Below are 18,744 nucleotides of genomic sequence, written 5' to 3' on the forward strand. Positions count from 1 at the left end.
GCCTAGCAGCAAGGTTCGTCTTGGAGATACGGTCGGGAACCTAAAGTACAAGTCACAAAACCCAACAGCAGTGGTTTGGAACCAATAGAAGACACACCAATATCCAGAAAGCAAAAACCAGTAAGTTGCATATTTGTGTACATTTATGAAAATTTGAGAGCGCAGGATAGAGGATGGAGTGACGGGGAAGAGGAACTCCAGCATGGTTTTGAAAAAATAACCCTCACCTCATCACAGCATTTCCTTATTTTAAAAAAGTAACCCTCTCTCCCACAGATTTCATACTGGGCATTCCATTATTCAACACCCACTTGCCCACAGTCAGATCAAAGTTCAGATCTGAATGTTTTGGCTCAAATCTCAGGCTACAGGGACTGAAGGTATTGGTCAAGAAAACATGGCTGTAGTTTGTAAGTGGTATGTCTCTCTCTCTCTCTCTCTCTGACCCTGCACCATAATATGTAGGAACTATATGCATACGGTAAATTGTCCACATTACATTCTCTGCAAAACTATCCATCCTTCCCTCCTATTATCTACTCTCTAGAACTGGGTACGAAAAAAAATAAGAAAAACTACTCTGCATAAATAAATTCAGAAATAGTCTATGACAATTCAACTTCCATTAAATGGCAGACTTCTGGGTTGAGCAAAACAGGTTCAGTTTTCCTGTCTGTAACAGTTTTCAGGCACAAGTTAAATTGTCTTTCTCTCGTGCTTGTGAGAGGAATGAATATATGTAAAATAATAGGAATGCATAGTATGCATAGTATGGCCATGCAGCCTCAGGAATCAAGTAAATCAGAAAATAGGGGTATTTCCATAGACCCCAAAAAAGTTTAAATAAAGTCTCACCGATCTTTTTATGGGGGGAAAATAATGTGAAATCTGTTCTACTTTATTTCCAGCACCCGGGAATTGAAAAATATGCCAAAGCTGAATCCTGCATTATTTTAGCCCATAAATGGCTACCTAAGACATTAAATAATCTATTGAAAATGTAAGAAAAATAATAGACCCAACAAACATTTCTGTGTACTATGCCCCTTTCTTGGCCACTAAACGTCAACTAAATTGTGTTGTCAAGTGCCACATAAGATCAGGCACAATCTAGAGCACATGCCATAGCCATAAAGTGTGTATTAGTGTGTACACATGACTTGCTCTTCAGTTCATTGTCATTCATACCACAATATTTTGCAGTCTGTAGTGCTCTCTGTGGGTACATAATCTATTGATGGCACAGGTTCCAGCGCAGGATTTACAAATGTTTAGACTTTATATTATTGTTACAAGGTAGTTTTTAGAAAACATTGTCTGGAATAGTCCAATGTAGAACAATCTTTTGTAGTCTTTTGTAATCTGTTGTGTTTTTGGTCTTCTAGTTCTTTCAATATTAGCCTTATTTGTAACAGTGTTCTGTGTTCATTCAAGTGAACACAGAGATAGGGGAGGGATAGCTCAGTAGTTTGAGCATTGCCCTGCTAAACATAGGGTTGTGAGCTCAATCCTTGAGGGGGCCATTGGGGGATTGGGCCTTCTTTGAGCAGGGGATTGGACTAGATGATCTCCTGAGGTCCCTTCCAACCCTAATAATCTATGAAATAAGATAATAACTCAGTTTGGCAGCCAGAATAAGGCACCTTGAACATCATGCTCTATACTTACATTTAGTCTCAGACATGAAGGTAGCTGTGAAGGTATTATCTTTAGTTTCGGTAGGTTTTGTGGCAGTCCTATCAGATCTTCTGGCCTGCACTGGGTCAGGAATGGGTGATGATTCAGTTCATGACACTGAACCAACTGCATTTGCTGTTATAGCAACAATGTCTCATCCTAGTGATAGCATTCATTAGGTTGCTGGAGGCCCTGACCAGTTGTGGTCACTAAATGTTCCACTGCACTTTGAGTGAGTGTAGAGTTAACCCTAATAACCTAATCTGTCTAATTTTGACAACCTAAATTCTTCCATCAGTGGGAGCTCAGTATGGTATTCTCCTCGCCTTCCTGCCCTAAAATTTTGTGTGGTGATGTAACTAGTTGCTGTATTAATCAACAAGAGGTGGCTCCGTGGTTGCTGAAACTTACTTCATTGAAGTGTTGGGATACTCCATTGGTTAATGTTGAGAAGGTGATTAGAGATTCTCGGTTGAAAGATATTGCAGAAGCACAAATTGGTTAATTATTATTGTTTATTATTTTAATACTGACCATGAGATGGTTCCTGCTCCTTTGAAGTCAATGGCAAAACTCTCACTGACTTCAGTGAGAGGAAGATCAGGCCCCAAGTATTTGAGTCTGGAAGCAAGATACACCCTGGAGCCAGAGGAGGATCAGTGGGAATGATTTCTGCTGCTCTGCTCAAGCACAGTGTTGCTCAAATTGTCAGGGGACTTGCTTGCAGCTCTCTCCTATTGAGGCTAAGAAGCGAACCCTTTGTTTTTAAAATAGTTAAATGAAGGCAACCCTTACTCATGTGGCTACTCCCATTGACTTCAGGGAAACAATCATCTTATTAAGTACAGTAGAATGGGGTCCTTAAGTTGGTCAAGTCTAATATTTGAAAGGATTTTGCCTTCAATGGAAAAATGTTACTGACATAATTAAAAGGACATGAACATTTCATCAGCTGAAAAATGTGAATTACTTTGGAAGAATGTGTAAAACTAGAAGTAATGTTTTTTTTTCCTAAGTCAGAGTCATAGCAAAGGGTTATTTTCAAACTTTATGAAAAACACACTTTGGCAGTTTATATCTTCACCATCCAAATGTATTCTGGGATTCTGGATTCAAAAACATTCTAACCATGAAAACACAACATTTAAAAATACACCGTCTGCATGGTTTCTCTGCCTCGCTTCAGCATCTCCAAGCTTGTTTCAGACAAACTAAGAACTTTGTTGTGGAATGACTGTTTGAATTTAGGTTTCTTAAAATAGACGTGTAGCCTTACACCCAGTGTGGGTGTACATCCAGCGGTTCAACCAGATTATTTTAGAATCATCTGGCTATTTCACTGCATGTCAGACGATCTCTCTTCTTAGTTATAAAGTATGTGATGGGTTGATTAAAACAACTCATAAAGCCATTAAATGAACAGATATAATGTAGAATGTGTGATGTAGGGTTCTGTTAATTATAACATCTGGGGGATCTGTGAAAGTTGCATGGTAGCTGAATCATACTTGATTTTTAAATGCATCATGATGCTGTAGTACTACGAATATCTTTATATAAAGTTGTATGCCTAAGAGTCCTTTTTGAAATTGATGAAATCTTCATTCTTGATGCTGTAACTGACCATAAAATAATTGTGCTCCCTGCACAGCTGGAAGTGAGCTAAAACAGGCAAGCGTAACAGCGTAGAACCACATGAAAGCTTTAGTGGAGAAGGAAAGGGGTCAGAGAGGTCAGGGAGAACGCCCATGAGAACTAGGGAGAACGAGATAGTGTTAGACTGTTCCACTGTGTTGGAGACAGCTAGGTCAAATGTATAGGATTGGCCATCCCTAGAATATATTATCATTCTCTGTGACTGTTTCTACTGTTTTTTTTTAGAGCCACGTTATAGCTTTATAGAACATAAATTGGATATATCAGTGTTAGTTCAGTAGAAACTGTTTAATTGGGACAACTCAGTTTATTCTATTTCATCCCAATTATGGCTATCCAGAGTTGTTATAGTTAATGATAAACATTTTGGAAGGTTTATTACACCTCATGCTTCAGGTTTTAAGCCAATCTCTTAGTATTAGAGACCAGGATGAGACCTAATTTGAAAGACAAGTTATGCCACATTTGCCTACAGCAATGTTCTGACACCTTCCTCTGAAGCATCTGGTGCTGGCCACTGGACTGGTGGGACCATGGGTCTGACCCAGTATGGCAATTCCTATTTCTTTAATTATGCAACCAACTTGTTTAAACAAAGTTTACCTTAATGTTGGCCGATCAGTTCATGCAACTGAAGCATGATAATTTATGTACATTTAATTGCTGAATACAATGGATTAATTTATCATTTCTCACCAATTTAAAATATCTAACCATTAAAATATAACAGATAAATGTGTTACTGGTAATTTCCCAGTTGCCATTAGCGTGAAACAGTCTGAAAGTAAAAGAAAATAATTGTGACCATTAATTGTCATATTGACACTCTAATGATAACCAATTGATCAGTTAGGCTAAAATTTGTCCCCATGGGTTGTTTGAGGAAAGTGACATTTGCATCTTCTTTTGCAAACCAAGTATTTACTTGTATAGGAATTCTCGGAAAATTATATGGTGGTAATAACTTTTGTTTTCCAATTTCCATAAAATGGAGGCCATGTACCCAGAATCAGATACATCAGAAATGGAACATAGTTCCTTAAGGAGAGAATAATGGAACCATAAAGGAGTCCAACTTGCTTGATGCTTTGTTTTACACAAATGAGGAGTGCAGGGACTGCTCCCTGATAGACTTGAGGCTGCACATTATTCTGGAGAGGACACAGAGGCAGTAATGCCATAGCCATGACCCCAACTTCACAGTGCCTTGCAGAGCAGAGTATCAGGTAGTTTGGAAGGTACCACGTCTTGGTTCCACACCCGCTCTGCTATAGCCCAGTAGTAAATCTAGCCCTCAGTAAATTGAGGAATATTGCTCCTGCAAGACCAAGTGACAGTGGTAGGGAAAGTGAGCCCTTTTGCAACTCAGAAGGGACCACCTTGGCCCCAAAGTTTGTGTATTGTGTAACGTATAAAGAGATATTGCCTGACTTACTGTGTTCCCCAAGTGTCATAAACAGATAATGAAGGGTTAACAAGTCCAGTAAACCTGGCTAACACCTGACCAGAGGACCAATCAGGAGACAAGATACCTTCAAATCTTGGTGGAGGGAAGCCTTTGTTTGTGCTTTCTGGGTTGTTGTTTTTTTTGTTCTCTCTGGGTTCTGAGAGGGATCAGACATGTAAGCAGATATCTTCAAGTTTCTGAAACAGCCTCTTCTGTTCAATTTAGTAAGTACCAGTTAGAAAGGCGGTTTAGTCTTTTTGTTTGTTTTCTTTATTTGCAAATGTGTATTTGCTGGAAGGATTGTATCTCTGTTGCTGCAACTTGTATTTGTGCTGGGGGGAGGATTCTCTCTAGTGTCTATAAGCTGAAAGTAACATTTTCTATCTTGATTTTACAGAGACAACTTTTACTTTTTTCTTTCTTTCATTAAAAGCTTTTCTTTTTAAGAACCTGATTGATTTTTTGGTTATCTTGTGTAAGACCCAAGGGGAAGGAGTCTACACTCATCAGGGAATTGGCGGGAGGAAGGAGAGAAGGGGGGAGGAAAAGCCTGATTTCTCTCTGTGTTAAGATTACTGTCAGGGAGAGTCTGGGAGGGGGAGAGAATGGGGGTGAAGGTGAATTTCCTCTCTGTTTTAGGATTCAAGGAGTTGAATCACAGGGATCTCCCAGTGTTACCCAGAGAGGGGAGAATCTGGGAGGAAGAAAGGAGGGGGGAATGGTTTATTTCCCTTTGTTGTGAGACCCAAGGGGTTTTGGGTCTTGGGGTCCCCAGGGAAGGGTTTGGGGGCCAGAAAGTGCCCCAAAACACTATATTTTTGGGTGGTGGCAGCTTTCCCATCATCGTCTCACATATGGTATCATAGGTTGTGGTTTCTCATCACCAGTGCCTAAAGCCTGCCCTGTGGTTCACTTTTTCTCCAGGACCAATGGGACTACAAGTATTGGAGCCATTCTTGCATTCTTTGCAAGGGTCCCTTTGACTTCACTGGAAATCCTGGGTGCACAGGGAATACAGGATCAGGACTGCACTCCTGAGAGTATTGATTATAACATGCTTCTTAAGGAACAGAAAAGCAGATGACTGACAATTGAACTGACCCCTCTACTTCATTCTCTACCCTATTTTTGCTCTAGTCCTCTGTGATGTCTGTCTGCTTTGCACGTTTTCACCCCAACCTGGTTGTTGGTGGAACATACTCTGGCCAAATTGTTCTGTGGGATAATCGTAGTCACAGGAGGACTCCAGTTCAGCGTACACCCCTTTCTGCTGCTGCTCACACGGTAAGGCTCAATGTCATTGCAAAGAAACATTCAATAGAGAAGTGCAGATCTCTTAGCCTGAGCTACTGCTACAATGTTGTATTTTTTGTTACATGCAAGAAAATAAGAGAATGGATTTTTAAGGGGGGGAAATGGATGGGAAACAGACTGGATGACAGCTTCCTGCACATGCTCAAAGGGTGATGGATGGCCCGTGGTTGGGTATTTAGGAAGTCTCCCCGCAGTGCATGACCAAACATGGGCATCTCACAATAATGGTCCAGTGCTGTGAGGAGTGCAGGGACAACTTGCTCCTGATGCCCACCTGGGGAATGTCTCCAGAAAGGGATATGGATAAGGCAGAGTTCATGATTCCTCCCCGCATCCCCTCTGTACTGGTCCATGGCTTGGAGCCAGCACACTATGGGAGCCATATGCTCTCGTAATGAGGATGAAGTTAATTGCATGCACACACCACCCCCCCAAGCAGCTGTGCAGTCGTTGTGGAGTGGGGCAGGGCAGGGCAGTAGCTTAAATGCCTGATTTAGCCCAAACTGGGGAGGGATTGTTCGGGGAACGTAAGGGAGAACTACCAGGGATAATGGGATGAATTTTAGCAAAGGGTATGTAGGCTGAACATCAGGAAAATTTCTTGATGAGATCTTTAGGCTGCGGAATAAACTTCCAATAGGCGATTGCCTGAAATATAAAGAAACTGAACTGGACAAAGGAAGAAAAATATCCTGTGCTGGCAGGGGGATAAATCAGATGACCTAGTAGATCTTTTCCACCTCTCACTTCTGTTATTCTCTGATCATACCTTTGTAATCTGCTGTTCAAGTTTCAGCCTTTAGTTTGTTGTGACAATGTAATCCCTGGGGTTAAAAGTCAACATCTAACAATCGTTAAACATAATTTAGTGCCAAAAATTCACTCTGGCACAGTTACGATGACTGCCTTGCCATTTATGTTAGAAATGGCAGGTATGCAATTATTGGGGGTTGGAAGAGGGAAAGGAATATAATTCTCCAAATTTCTGCCTTCAGCAGTTTTGTCTGACTCTAATGCCCTAGTTATGCTGTGGATCACAGCTGCACCATTACTTTGAATTTCCTTCATGTTTGTGTCCTTTTTGTCAATAGTAATGGGGACAGGGGGGCTAACATTGCTCAAACTGCATGGAAGAAAACACTGTGCCTTGAAGTGGTGATTTAGTAACATGGGAGAGAACAGAAAACTAGAGGCTGGAAACTGTAAATATAATTGAAAATGGAGTGATTGGGGTCCAAAACCTAGTGAAAAGGAAAAAATTACTGTGAAGGTTTGTTCTTGCCTTGTGCTCAATAAAATTTTTAGACAAAATTATACCACCTGGGAATGATATTCTAAAACTTGGATCATTTTCCCAGTAGCAGAGGTCAATATATAATGTTATGACTATGACAACTAGAAATAGATGACTTGGATTTATTCATAAGTGTGAATTGTGTGACTACAGGTACAAATATAAATAACCATTTTTAACCCCCTAGCTAACATGGAATCATGTTTTTAAGGAGTTTGATCATGCTTCAGAATAAACATAAATTAAGTGCTATTCCTACAATCCTGATAGGCAAAATTCCTGTCTAATTTAAGTCCTGGTTTGCAAAACGCAGGCTTATGCCCTAAGCTGTTAAACGCAAAGTAGTATATTGAATCAAGAAAATTATTATGTTGTACAGTAGGCTGCTAGGTGCTGGTTTGAATATTTATTTTTATTTTAACAAATATCCCCCATGAAAACAAGTGTTTAATTATTGCTGCTCTCTTCAGTTAGCTGAATAAATACGGATCATGTTGTTAACATTGTTAAAAAATTCCCATGAGTTTATTCCCACTGATTGGTGCCCAGGAAAGAGAGTCCCACCACAGCTTACTCACTAATTTCCTTTCACACCCACAACACAGCTGTATTTGGAAGAACAGGAAATTTTAATTAAGACAAAAAACTCCTGCATGATGATTTCATTTCCAAAATAAATAAAAACAAGCTGGCATCTCCCCTGTGAAAGGAAGGAGCCAATTTACACTTTATGCTAAGTACAGTTGGTTGTCCTTTTTGCTCGTTTTGTTTACATCTTTTGGATTTCATTACTCATGAAACGGACAGCTGGCAGCACTGGCTAGAGCCAGACATTCTATAGGAAGGTACCATTGGTCTGGCAATGTGTCCCCCGATGAGTCTGGCCACTCCCTGACTATTTGACCTATATCCTCCTCCCATCCTTGCAATTCCAGCCTTAGGGCCGCTTTATCAATTTGTAGGTTGTTTTGTGATGAGGACAAATGCCCATTACAGCTTAGGCTGAGCAGACTAAATTTACCATGTAACAATATGTGCTCATCAGTTTTTATTCCTGTGTTAATTGGTACACAAGGAAGGGTCAAGTGAAGGGCACTTCCTAAGGAGGTTTCTTTAAAAATGTAACATTAGGGGCAGATTTTCCAAATCTGGCCTGTTTGTAACTAGCACTAATTCCAAAGGGCAATCACTTGTGCATACAGGCCTTCGGCATCCTGTCCCCTGTTCACACAAATCATGGAATTTGTACACATAGGGTGTGATCCTGCGCCACTAAAATCAATGGAAGTTTTGCCATTCACTTCAAAGGGAGCGGAATTGGATCTGTACACCTTAATTGGGGATTGCTTTCTTTGCACAAATGATTGTGTGCACAAGTGATTGTCTTCACTTGGATGAATATAGATGGGAGCTGAGTTGAGGCCACTAGTAAATTTGGCCCTTAATTCATTTTCTTCAATTAAATGTAGTGCTAGTGAAAAGTGAAAAGTTTCCATTTCTGGAGACCAAAGTGTTCTCTTTATCCACAAAAAAAACATTGAATAGACAGTAGAGTGCAAGTTTCCCAACACTGCCCTACAGCTATGGATGTTATCCTTGATCTGGACAGACCACCCGTACTGGCCAAAGGGTAGTTCATTCTCACTGGCCATTCTTTGAAGAGTGCTGCTAAGGGGGCTTGGTTGTGACAGTGGTTGGGGATGAGAACATTTGCCCACTAGAAACCGAGCTTGGAGCAGCACCTCGTTTCGCATGGGCCATCAAACAGATGTCAGATGATAACTTGGAGCCCAAAGTATCGATGCCTGAGAATAAAAGTACCGTGTACACCCTAACATGTTAAATGGATACATTTAATGACTGTGGACCAAATTTTGCTCTCAGTTTCACTGGTGTAAATCTGGAGTAACTCCATAGGTTAATGGAGTCACTCCCAATTTCCTTTGATGTATTGGAGTACATTAATTGGCTCATGATTAAGAAGGCTGGTGGATTTGTTCATATTTTTTCCATTGAAGCACATTTGAAAATATTCGGCATAACAGTCAAACTATGGCAAAGTCCAAGCCTTGTGCAGCTGTTTTCTCCAATAAAATCTACATTTTCATTCCATTTGGAAGGTTTGCTTCTCTCTGCCAGTCATTTTCAGCATCAAAAGCTATCAGCAGAATCAGACGTGTCCCTGTGGGTGAAATCTCATCCACAGAATCCAGCATTTTCACAGTATTACTCAAGTTGTTTTACGATGGAGTAAAATGAAGCTTTGAACTTCCACCACCATAATGTGCCTTTAAAGTTCCAACCAAAAGCAAGTTAAATTCCTATCTGGCAAGTAGATGAGCGCTGTATTATGCTGGCAGTATGCGACTGTTTAATCCTTTCTTAAATCAACATTTTTGACATTTGAAATTGAAATTTGGTTTTGAAAAGTGAGAATGCACTCTCTGATTCCTGGTGTTCATGTATTTTCAGCATCCCGTGTACTGTGTAAATGTAGTTGGAACACAGAATGCGCACAATCTCATTACAGTTTCTACAGATGGCAAAATGTGCTCCTGGAGCCTGGATATGCTCTCAACACCACAGGTGGGTTTGTTTTCACCTACACAAGAAGAAAACATCAATGTTAAAGCAGATACCCGCTTAATGGAACATAGTTCCTAAAAGCCAAAACTTCATATCCTACACAAACTAAAACCAATGGATGCACTTGAAAGAGTGCAGCTTGCTTCCAGCAGTCTTCTGTAAGAGCCAAAACCCATTTCCTTTACCACAAGTCATGTAATTATTGTAATACATTAATATGTAGGTCAGTTTCAAGTGAAAATGAAATAATCCATTTTAAAGCACAGTAATTATAGAAGTCGCCTGTGGTACAAATTGCACTTACTCTAGATTGTTTAACAAATATGGAGTAGATTGCACTGCTGCAGAACACCCTCGACACAGTTATATGTCTCCAAGATATGGTATCCTACAAGTAGGAAAGCTTAGCTTGTTCATGCATTCAGTAACCAAAGGAACGAACTATGCAAATCAAAAGTTTTAGAAATATTTCCCCCACCCCAGAATGTTTTTTGTTACTGGCTCCCCATCACACACTCACACACACATACATAGACATCGCTTTTTGTACTGGAATTGAAAGGAAATCCAGGAAATTTTTCCAAACCACTCGTGATTATAGTAATGGAAACTAAGCAACAAAGCTGATGCTGAAAGAGACCTTTGGAGAGGCTTGTTTAAATCTGTTTGTAGTCCAGTACATCCCTTTCTTCTGTTTACTGGGAAGAAGGATGTTTTATTACTGGGTTGCATTAAAATGTGTGAGATACATCACCTGGTGGATGAGGTAATATCTTTTATTGGACCAACTTCTGTTGCTGAGAGAGACAAGCTTTCGAGCTTTTAAACATCTCTTCTTCAGGTCAGGGAAACTAACTGAAAGCTTGTCTTTCTCACCAACAGGAGTTGGTCCAATAAAAGATATTACCTCAACTTGTGTTTCTAATAACCTGGGACCCATATGGCTACAACAACACTGCATTCATGAGATAGATCACGACCGTTGTATAATCTTGTTTTAAAATAGCTAGTAGAAATGTCTCTGAAATGAACATTTATACTACTTTTACCTCTGTGCAGATAATATGAGTTGTTTGGTTTTAATATTAGTTATTGACGCAAAATGCATTTACACAGCACAGTGCTACAGTTGTGACACAAGGGTTTGTGAATACCCCCGTTCTGTAACCTCTCCACTTACATGGGATGTCCATGCATACTGCAGCTCCAGAATTGGGTTCCAACAACATGGTACATTCTACATTGAGTCAGAGATCCTATCCTGAACTTATGCTGCTGTTGCAAAAAAAAAGCATACAACTTGAAGTCAAGGTGCTAGGCTCAGCTTGGAATTTCATGGCTTTTGCTGGTTTATCTCACAGTCTTAAACCTTCTAAAAGTATGAAGCCAGATTTTCAAAGAAGCATTGGTGTGTCTGGCCACTGGGTGACAGTTGTACATATCGGCGCAGATCCTCAGCTGACGTTAATTGTCATCGTTCCATTAAAGTGAGAGCTCCATGTAGACACCAGCTGAGAATCTGCCCTATGAAGATTTGCACCCACACAAGCATATGCATATTGGCTCCACATTGTTATGTCTTTGAATTTGCTAGTTTTTGTTTTGGCTCTTTTATCAAAGGCAAATGTTTTTCATGGGAGGATATATTCCAGCTAGTAAGGAATACCATAGAGCTGATTCTGCAGCCGTTACTTCCATCAGATTTCCCCTGCAAGGGAAGGCTACAGGATTGGGCTCTAAAAGACCAGTGACTTAGGAATTTTGAAAAGGGAAAAAATACTTGGCTAAATAGCTATAAATGAAAATTGCTAAATCCATCATCTGCATTGTGGATTCTTGAGTTACACAATTTAAGCTTCAAAAGCAAGTGGTTTTGAGTTATATATGTGCAAAAAATAATCTGCTTAAACTATATGCTAATAAAATAGAGTATCCACGCTCATGTTACTTCAAAACATGGACATAGCTTATTTGGTTTGAAGTGTGGCTAGGGAAAGTGAAAGAAAATATGCTTACATGCTTACAACTTGACAATAGAACCCAGAGTGAATGTTTATGGTTGCTACAGCAACCACTTGAAAAATGCTGTTCAGAATGGCAATGGTGACATGACCCGAACTTTCTAAATCGGTTCTACTGAGGTACAAGTGGCATAGTTTGGTAAGTGTGCGGGGTGTATCTGATTTTACTTGTGTTTCTCGATAAACAGCTGATTTCAAGAATGTTTGTAAATAGAAGGGTATTGTATGTTTTATTAGAGCCAGGGGCTGACAAGTGAAGCCATTAAGGTATTATCTTTAGTTTCTGCACCATTAGTTTTTAAATTCTCACCTGTCATCTCTGTCTGACTTAAAAAGATGTAGCACAGACTGATGAATTCCAGCTGCTTTGGAACCTGAGATATTCAGCTATGTGAATGGCAGTATCAAGCATCATGATTGGTGACATTTTGGTGGCTTCTTGTAATGCCCTATGCAAAATCAACACGTCATTTAGCCAAATGATTTTTTTCTGTGACACATATAGAAAACAATTGGTGAAGAACAAAAACAAACAAATAACTCTGGCCTGTTTTGGTAGGAGAGCATGGAGCTGTCCTACAATAAATCCAAGCCGGTGGCAGTTACAGGAATGGCTTTCCCAACAGGAGACGTCAACAACTTTGTGGTTGGCAGCGAGGAGGGTACCGTCTACACGGCTTGTCGTCATGGAAGGTGATTTTCAATACTGCTTACTTGCAGCATACCCTATTTCTGTCTCTAGGGGGTGAGGCGGGTGCTAGTGTGGAGAACAATCAGCCTCTTGGGTTGGTCCATTATTATCAGCACTGTTCGGGTTCTGTAGTTTTACACCATTACAGATAGTTTAGTTTTAGGGTATTCAGATCTGAATTAGTCACAAGAGTAGGATATAACGCACTCTTCCCACCACCACACCCAATGTTCATAACCCACAGCTTCATCGTAGGTCTCCACTCTGGAGAGTCAGACCACCTTGTTTGTTCAGTTACACCTCCAGACTCTTTTTAACAGCAGGTAGAGATATAGTCTGTTAAAGGGCAAAATTCTGACCTTGCTCCTCTGAGTCTAGGGGTGGGGACAGAAGAGGGCAGAATGGCAGCAGCCTGCAGAAGGGGCTCAGAGCTACTCTGCCTGCACAGGGCAGAATGGCTCCTGGAACATTGAGACAGAACATTCAGCAGCACTCCTCACCATTTCTTAAAGCAAAAGCGTTGTCCATGTCTCCCACCTAGCGCCTCACGGGTGCTGAGGGTCTGGACGCAACCCCAAGGTGGCTAACTGCTCCTCCTCAGCCTAGAACTTCCTTGCATGACATCTTCAGCTTGCCTTTTTCTAGCAGGTTACACTGGGGAGAAGCTTCCTACTGCATCTTCTTAGGAGTGCACCTGCGTAACGCAGAACAAAATGTTACCCAAAATGTATTGTTGTTGGTTAGGGGTCTGATCCTGCAACCTGACCTCCCATTGGCTTCTGTGGTAGTTTTGCCTCAGTAAGCAGCACAGGATCGGGCCATTAACGATTTTCATGGGAAAGTGAGGCTTTCTTAAGCATAGTGTAAGACTGCCCATTAGAATGTTCTCTCGCATTATAGAGAATCTACCCAATGCACTGATCTTTCAAAGTATGACCTGTGACTCCAAGTATTAGATCAGAGGAGAGCCTTGGTGCTATGTACACTCTAACAATGATCTTCTATTCTTCACCCAATGTGGTGAAGGTGTAAATCCACTTCCATAATTTAAATGAGTTCCTCATTTTGCACCCTGTAAACTATTTCAGGATGCTGTTAGCAGCCAGAGGAATCTCCCCAGGGGCACTTCAAAGATCAGTTCCTTGTGTTCATTAAAATGAGTCTCAGCTATCTTGTGTGCTTGTGTTAGCTGCTAACACTTTCATTGTGCGGCGTTCTTGAGAGCCTCTTGTAAAGACAAGTTCTTCAACTTTCCGTTGGTGGGTTTACATTTTATTCAACACTTTGAAATGTTTTGGGGTGATGTAGCTTCACATGCTGTTGTTTTCTATAATTCTAATGTTCAAATAATTTTCTTTAATGTTTATGCAGTGTTTAAAGAATGGGCCCTCTGTTAAATATTCATAATATTAAACAAATAGTTGTACATTTTTAAAGGATTATTTTCGCTTTTTTGCTGATAGTACAGCAGCACTCAATGTCTCTATCTAGGGGTTATAGTGATGGAGTGACTGATGGTTTGAATTAATCTTTGACTATCTGTATAAGTGAAAGCTGCCTAAGGTCGTTTCTAAGTTGGCACTTCTGATCTTTCAGATGTGCCTGTTTTGTCTCCCCACCAGAGGAGGAAAGTGTCAGCTGCTCTTGCTATTCTTGCTTCTTTGCCATTTTTGCCTGTGTTCTATTGGGAATCATTCCCAAAGTACATTTTATTTTCATAGGTCCTCAATGCTCTCTAACACATCATAATGCAGAGGGGAGCAAAATTCTGGAGAAAACTGAATCCAGGAAAAACAGCTATGCAAGTCACTCTCCCCACATCCCTAGAACCTAGCTACAAAATATCCATGCAGCCCATTAGCTGTGTGGAAAAAAGAAGGGAGGGCTGGAGAAAAGACCACAATAAGACTGGCAGTAAATCAGCGCTTCCTCAGAGGTATTGCGGAAATCAACCACTGGCTGATAGCCAATGGCAACGCTGCTACTGGTTCAGCCATGTTGCCATGGCTGATAGGGCTGTTTGAGGAGACAGCCTGAAAAGGTTCCTTCTAATACAGTTCTTGGCCCTGCCCTCTGGCTGCACTGCATTACTCTGGTGCTACTGAGAAAGGATAAGACTGCCTGGACTTTGCGGCTATGTTAGAGCCAATGATATTTTGAATGAGTTTGTTCCTTTTGTGGTGTATGTATCCATGTGCCTGAAGGGGAGATGTTATTAATCTCTTTTCTTTGTGTGGTGGGGCAGTGCGGTGAGTTGATTCAGGCTGATTGTTAACAGAGTGAGTAATGCTATACGTACACTCTCTAATGACGATTTACATATTTTCCTTCTTTATAGCTGTTCTGGCCTTTCCTCATGTGATCTGCATTTCATGTAATAAAAATGGAGCTTGATAAGTTTATGAATGGGATTAGATAATGGAGTTGCCTCCAAGAGTGGGGGAGTGGACATGATGACCCAGGAGATCCCTTCCAGTTCTATGTTCCTCTGAAATGGAAATCTTTTCTTTCAAACCAATAGCTAGCCCATAGGACTTGGCGACAAATCCTGTTTGCCTTAATCATATGGATAGTTTGAATCATATGAATAGGATTTGCTTCTTGGTGAACTGACCAAGTGCCATGAGAATGTTATTTCAGATATTTAGAAAGAAAGGAAGTTGCTAATGATGTGTCATTGTTATTTATGCATTTTGAATTTTAATGGATAATTCCCATGATAGTGGGTCACTCTGATTTATTTGGCTCTCTGAGTCTTCCTTCATTATTATTATTCTAAAGCACAGGAGTATAGTTGATACTGTATATAAGTGTCACATATGGATGTATTCTTCTGCAGAGTGAGAAAGTCTCAGTAAGTGGGGTTCTGGCCACCCCAGTGCATGAATTGTGCCCACAGCAGCACGTCGTTAGAGACAACGCCCAAACTGAAAGATACTGAATTTCACAGATTGCATGGTAGCTTACTAGGGAAACAGTGAGACAAGCACTTGAAGATGAAGATAAAGAAAAAAGCCTAGTATTCAAAAGTCCCTAAATGTTAGTGTGTGTATCTTCTTTCTGCAGTAAAGCAGGAATTGGTGAAATCTTTGAAGGCCACCAAGGACCTGTCACGGGGATCAATTGCCACATGGCAGTAGGTCCAATCGACTTTTCCCATCTCTTTGTCACATCATCATTTGACTGGACAGTCAAGTTGTGGACCACAAAGGTGAGAGATCTGGGAGGGGACTGGGTAGGCTTGCTTAGTACATTTAGATAACTTTTACAGGCAAATATTGCCCATTTTTGCAGCTTATAATCAAGGCCTAATCTATTCCAACAGACGGTTGCATCCACTATTATTAATTAATCGTTATTTTCCTCTCATATACTTTCCTTTTCCCTGTTACTCAAGTTACCTGTCCAAATATTGCAAAAGAAGCACGGTATGAATTTGAGGAGGTGTTACATGAAAATATCATTCTCAGAAATACTTTGAATCTTAAGCTTTAAATGAGGGTGAAGAATCTGTCCCATATGAAGGGATAATTTAGCCAAGGTAATGCATGAGGACTCCGTGGCTAAAATTCGTCTCTAGTATATCTGTCTCAGCTAAATTAACCCCAAGGTTTATGCCATCCTACATAGGCAGCTTCTCCTTGCCTACACCTTTACACCGTCCCCTGATGTTGTGATTACAAAAATCCACCCTAACCTCCTGTTTACTAAGGATTTATAAGGGCCAGCACAGTCCAAAAAGTGGTGGCATTGTCTAAGAAGATGATCACCCCATCTCCTTCCCAGCCTCTGCCGATGGGATGCAGAGCCACCACCACCCCAGCAGAATAGAGGGAGTCTATCTTCAACAACACCATCTGCCCTCCCTTGAGCAAATCCCCATGGGGGTCAGGAACATCCAAGTTGGTGCAGAGAAGTAAGTGGCCCAGTTCCAGGTTCGGCGAATCTGGTTCAGTGAACCTGGCCCAATGGAGGTGCACCTGTAATAAATTCCATCGTGTAATAATTAGCATAATATGCCATAGATCTAAATGTACTTGACAAAATATAAATTAGTGTTAGTCACCAGAATAGCATTAGGGAAATCACTGGTGCTGGAGTAGATGACTTGAATAATACTTTCTATCTCTAACAAATATAATTCTCTGACAGAAGTTAAGAATTGACATTTTCTGGCACTTACTAAAGAATTGTGCTTCTGCAAACAGAATCAGAATGTACTACTGATATTTTTGACTTTGGTTACAGTTTGTGTTGGTTTGTATTACAGTTTCCAATGTGACCAACCCAGTACTCTGGATGCAGGCCAAACTCTTAGGGTTAATAATATGCAAACAGTGCATCAAGATGTTGGCACAGAAGTAGAGTTTTTTTCCTTCTGACTAGAGGAAGGCCTGAGGAGATTTAATGTAGTTATTATCAGCTGTAAAATCTATACACACTGTACATGCACATGTCCAGGGAGGTATTGCGTACAGACCTCACACAGAGAGATTATTTTGTGCAACAAAAATTGCCATACAGTTTGGTGAAACTAAGCAGATGCAAACCTCATCTTCAGTAGTATTGTCTTGGTATAGGATAACAAAAGTGAGGGAAAAAATATGAAGTTAATTAAATAGACCAGGCTACCTTCATTGTGGGAGCTGAATGAAAAACAAAATCTAAACAAGTATAAATTAGGTTAATATTCTTGCTGATGAAATCATCTAGATTTTGTTATTATCATTCAATAGGTATTGATTTGTTTTTCAAATGTCTGATTTTAATCTTGGCAATGTCTTTAAGAATCGCGGATGTTGTTTGGCTCACATCATGAGCTGCACCCAACAGGAGTCCAGTGTTGGAAACTGACCCAATCAGGAAGCATCTCAGAATGTTTTCCTCAAAGGCATGATGGGTGGGAAATGATGGTACAGATGCATAGTAAATGTAACTACAAAACTGGCTAGAGGCAGGTCATGTGACAGCATTATGCTCTAAGCAGAAATGGAGCTACCTTGATACTTGGCAGTTATTTGAATCCTCCTTATGCAAAGGCTTAATTATATGTTTGTTAAAATATATAATCTCAGGGCCTGATCAAATGTCCATTGCAGACAACAGGAGTCTTTTCAATAACATCAGTGATCAGAGCTACCACGTGTTGCACTGCTCCATGTCTGACATCTTACAGAAATTAACAACTTAATTTGTATGATTGTAAATAATTTGCATGTAACCCTAACCTTCATTTTATAGTCAATAGACCCTGCCCCAACTTGCAGTGGGGATGGGATATGGAACTGCTCAAAACTTGGCAGCTGTAATGAGCATTCTGGCATGTGTCTGGGGAATTGGTGGGTGCCAGGGAGGCCTGGGGGTAGCTAGGTAATGGATAGAAGCTGTTTGAAGGGGTAGCTGGGTGGGGATATCTGATGGCTGGTGGGACTGCCTGGAGTGTCTGTCTGGAGGGAGGTAACTGGGGGCTTGGTGCAAATATGGGCAATTGGTATCTGGAGGTGGCTGGTAGGGCTGGTGAATGGATGGGAATCTCAGTGGGTATGTCTGGTGTCTACAGGTTCCTGGGTAGAGGGGATGGGGGATCACTAGGAGGAGCTGGATGGGGGAATAGATGGTGAATGGTGCTGGCGTAGCTGGGTGTGGGTGACTGATGATTGGATAGGAGCCTGAGTGAGGGTGTCCAGTGTCTCTGGATTGAGGGGATGGGGGATAACTGGGAGATGGATAGGGGGATAGGTGAAAAATGCTGTCTGAGGATGTTTAGGGTGACTAAGGCTGGGGAAGGGTGGCTAGGGAGTCTGGACTCCATGTTGGACCCTCACTTTCTGCCCCACACACTTCTGCTTGATTTTGCTGCTGCCTCCTCTTCCCAGCTTCCTCTTCCCCACTGAGATCTAATAAAGGGAGCAGCCAGGAGCGAGCCGGAAAGACCATCCAGAGAGCTGCTCGGCAGTTGCTACAGTTGCCCCTAGTGGCTGGTAGCCACAACTACAGAGTTCCTGAAGCTCAACTGAAAGTGTGACGTCTCAGCGAGGCTGCACTGTGGGGTGCCAAA

General features: G+C 41.0%; 1 protein-coding gene across 7 annotated transcripts in view; it reads left to right on the forward strand.

The window, feature by feature from the left end:
• DYNC1I1 (dynein cytoplasmic 1 intermediate chain 1) overlaps positions 1-18,744 on the forward strand; it is a 268,510-nt gene that overhangs the window by 198,292 nt on the left and 51,474 nt on the right. For 5 of the 7 annotated variants that reach the window (XM_075062357.1, XM_075062356.1, XM_075062358.1 and 2 more), the window contains 4 exons: positions 5,918-6,064; positions 9,861-9,974; positions 12,555-12,688; positions 15,753-15,897. In XM_075062357.1, coding sequence (XP_074918458.1) covers positions 5,918-6,064; positions 9,861-9,974; positions 12,555-12,688; positions 15,753-15,897 — 540 coding nt within the window. The remainder of the gene's footprint in view (positions 1-5,917; positions 6,065-9,860; positions 9,975-12,554; positions 12,689-15,752; positions 15,898-18,744) is intronic. The other 2 variants (XM_075062359.1, XM_075062360.1) reach the window with 2 other exon arrangements.

Source organism: Chelonoidis abingdonii, chromosome 2 (assembly GCF_003597395.2).
Source record: "Chelonoidis abingdonii isolate Lonesome George chromosome 2, CheloAbing_2.0, whole genome shotgun sequence".
In the NCBI taxonomy this organism is placed as follows: Eukaryota; Metazoa; Chordata; order Testudines; family Testudinidae; genus Chelonoidis; species Chelonoidis abingdonii.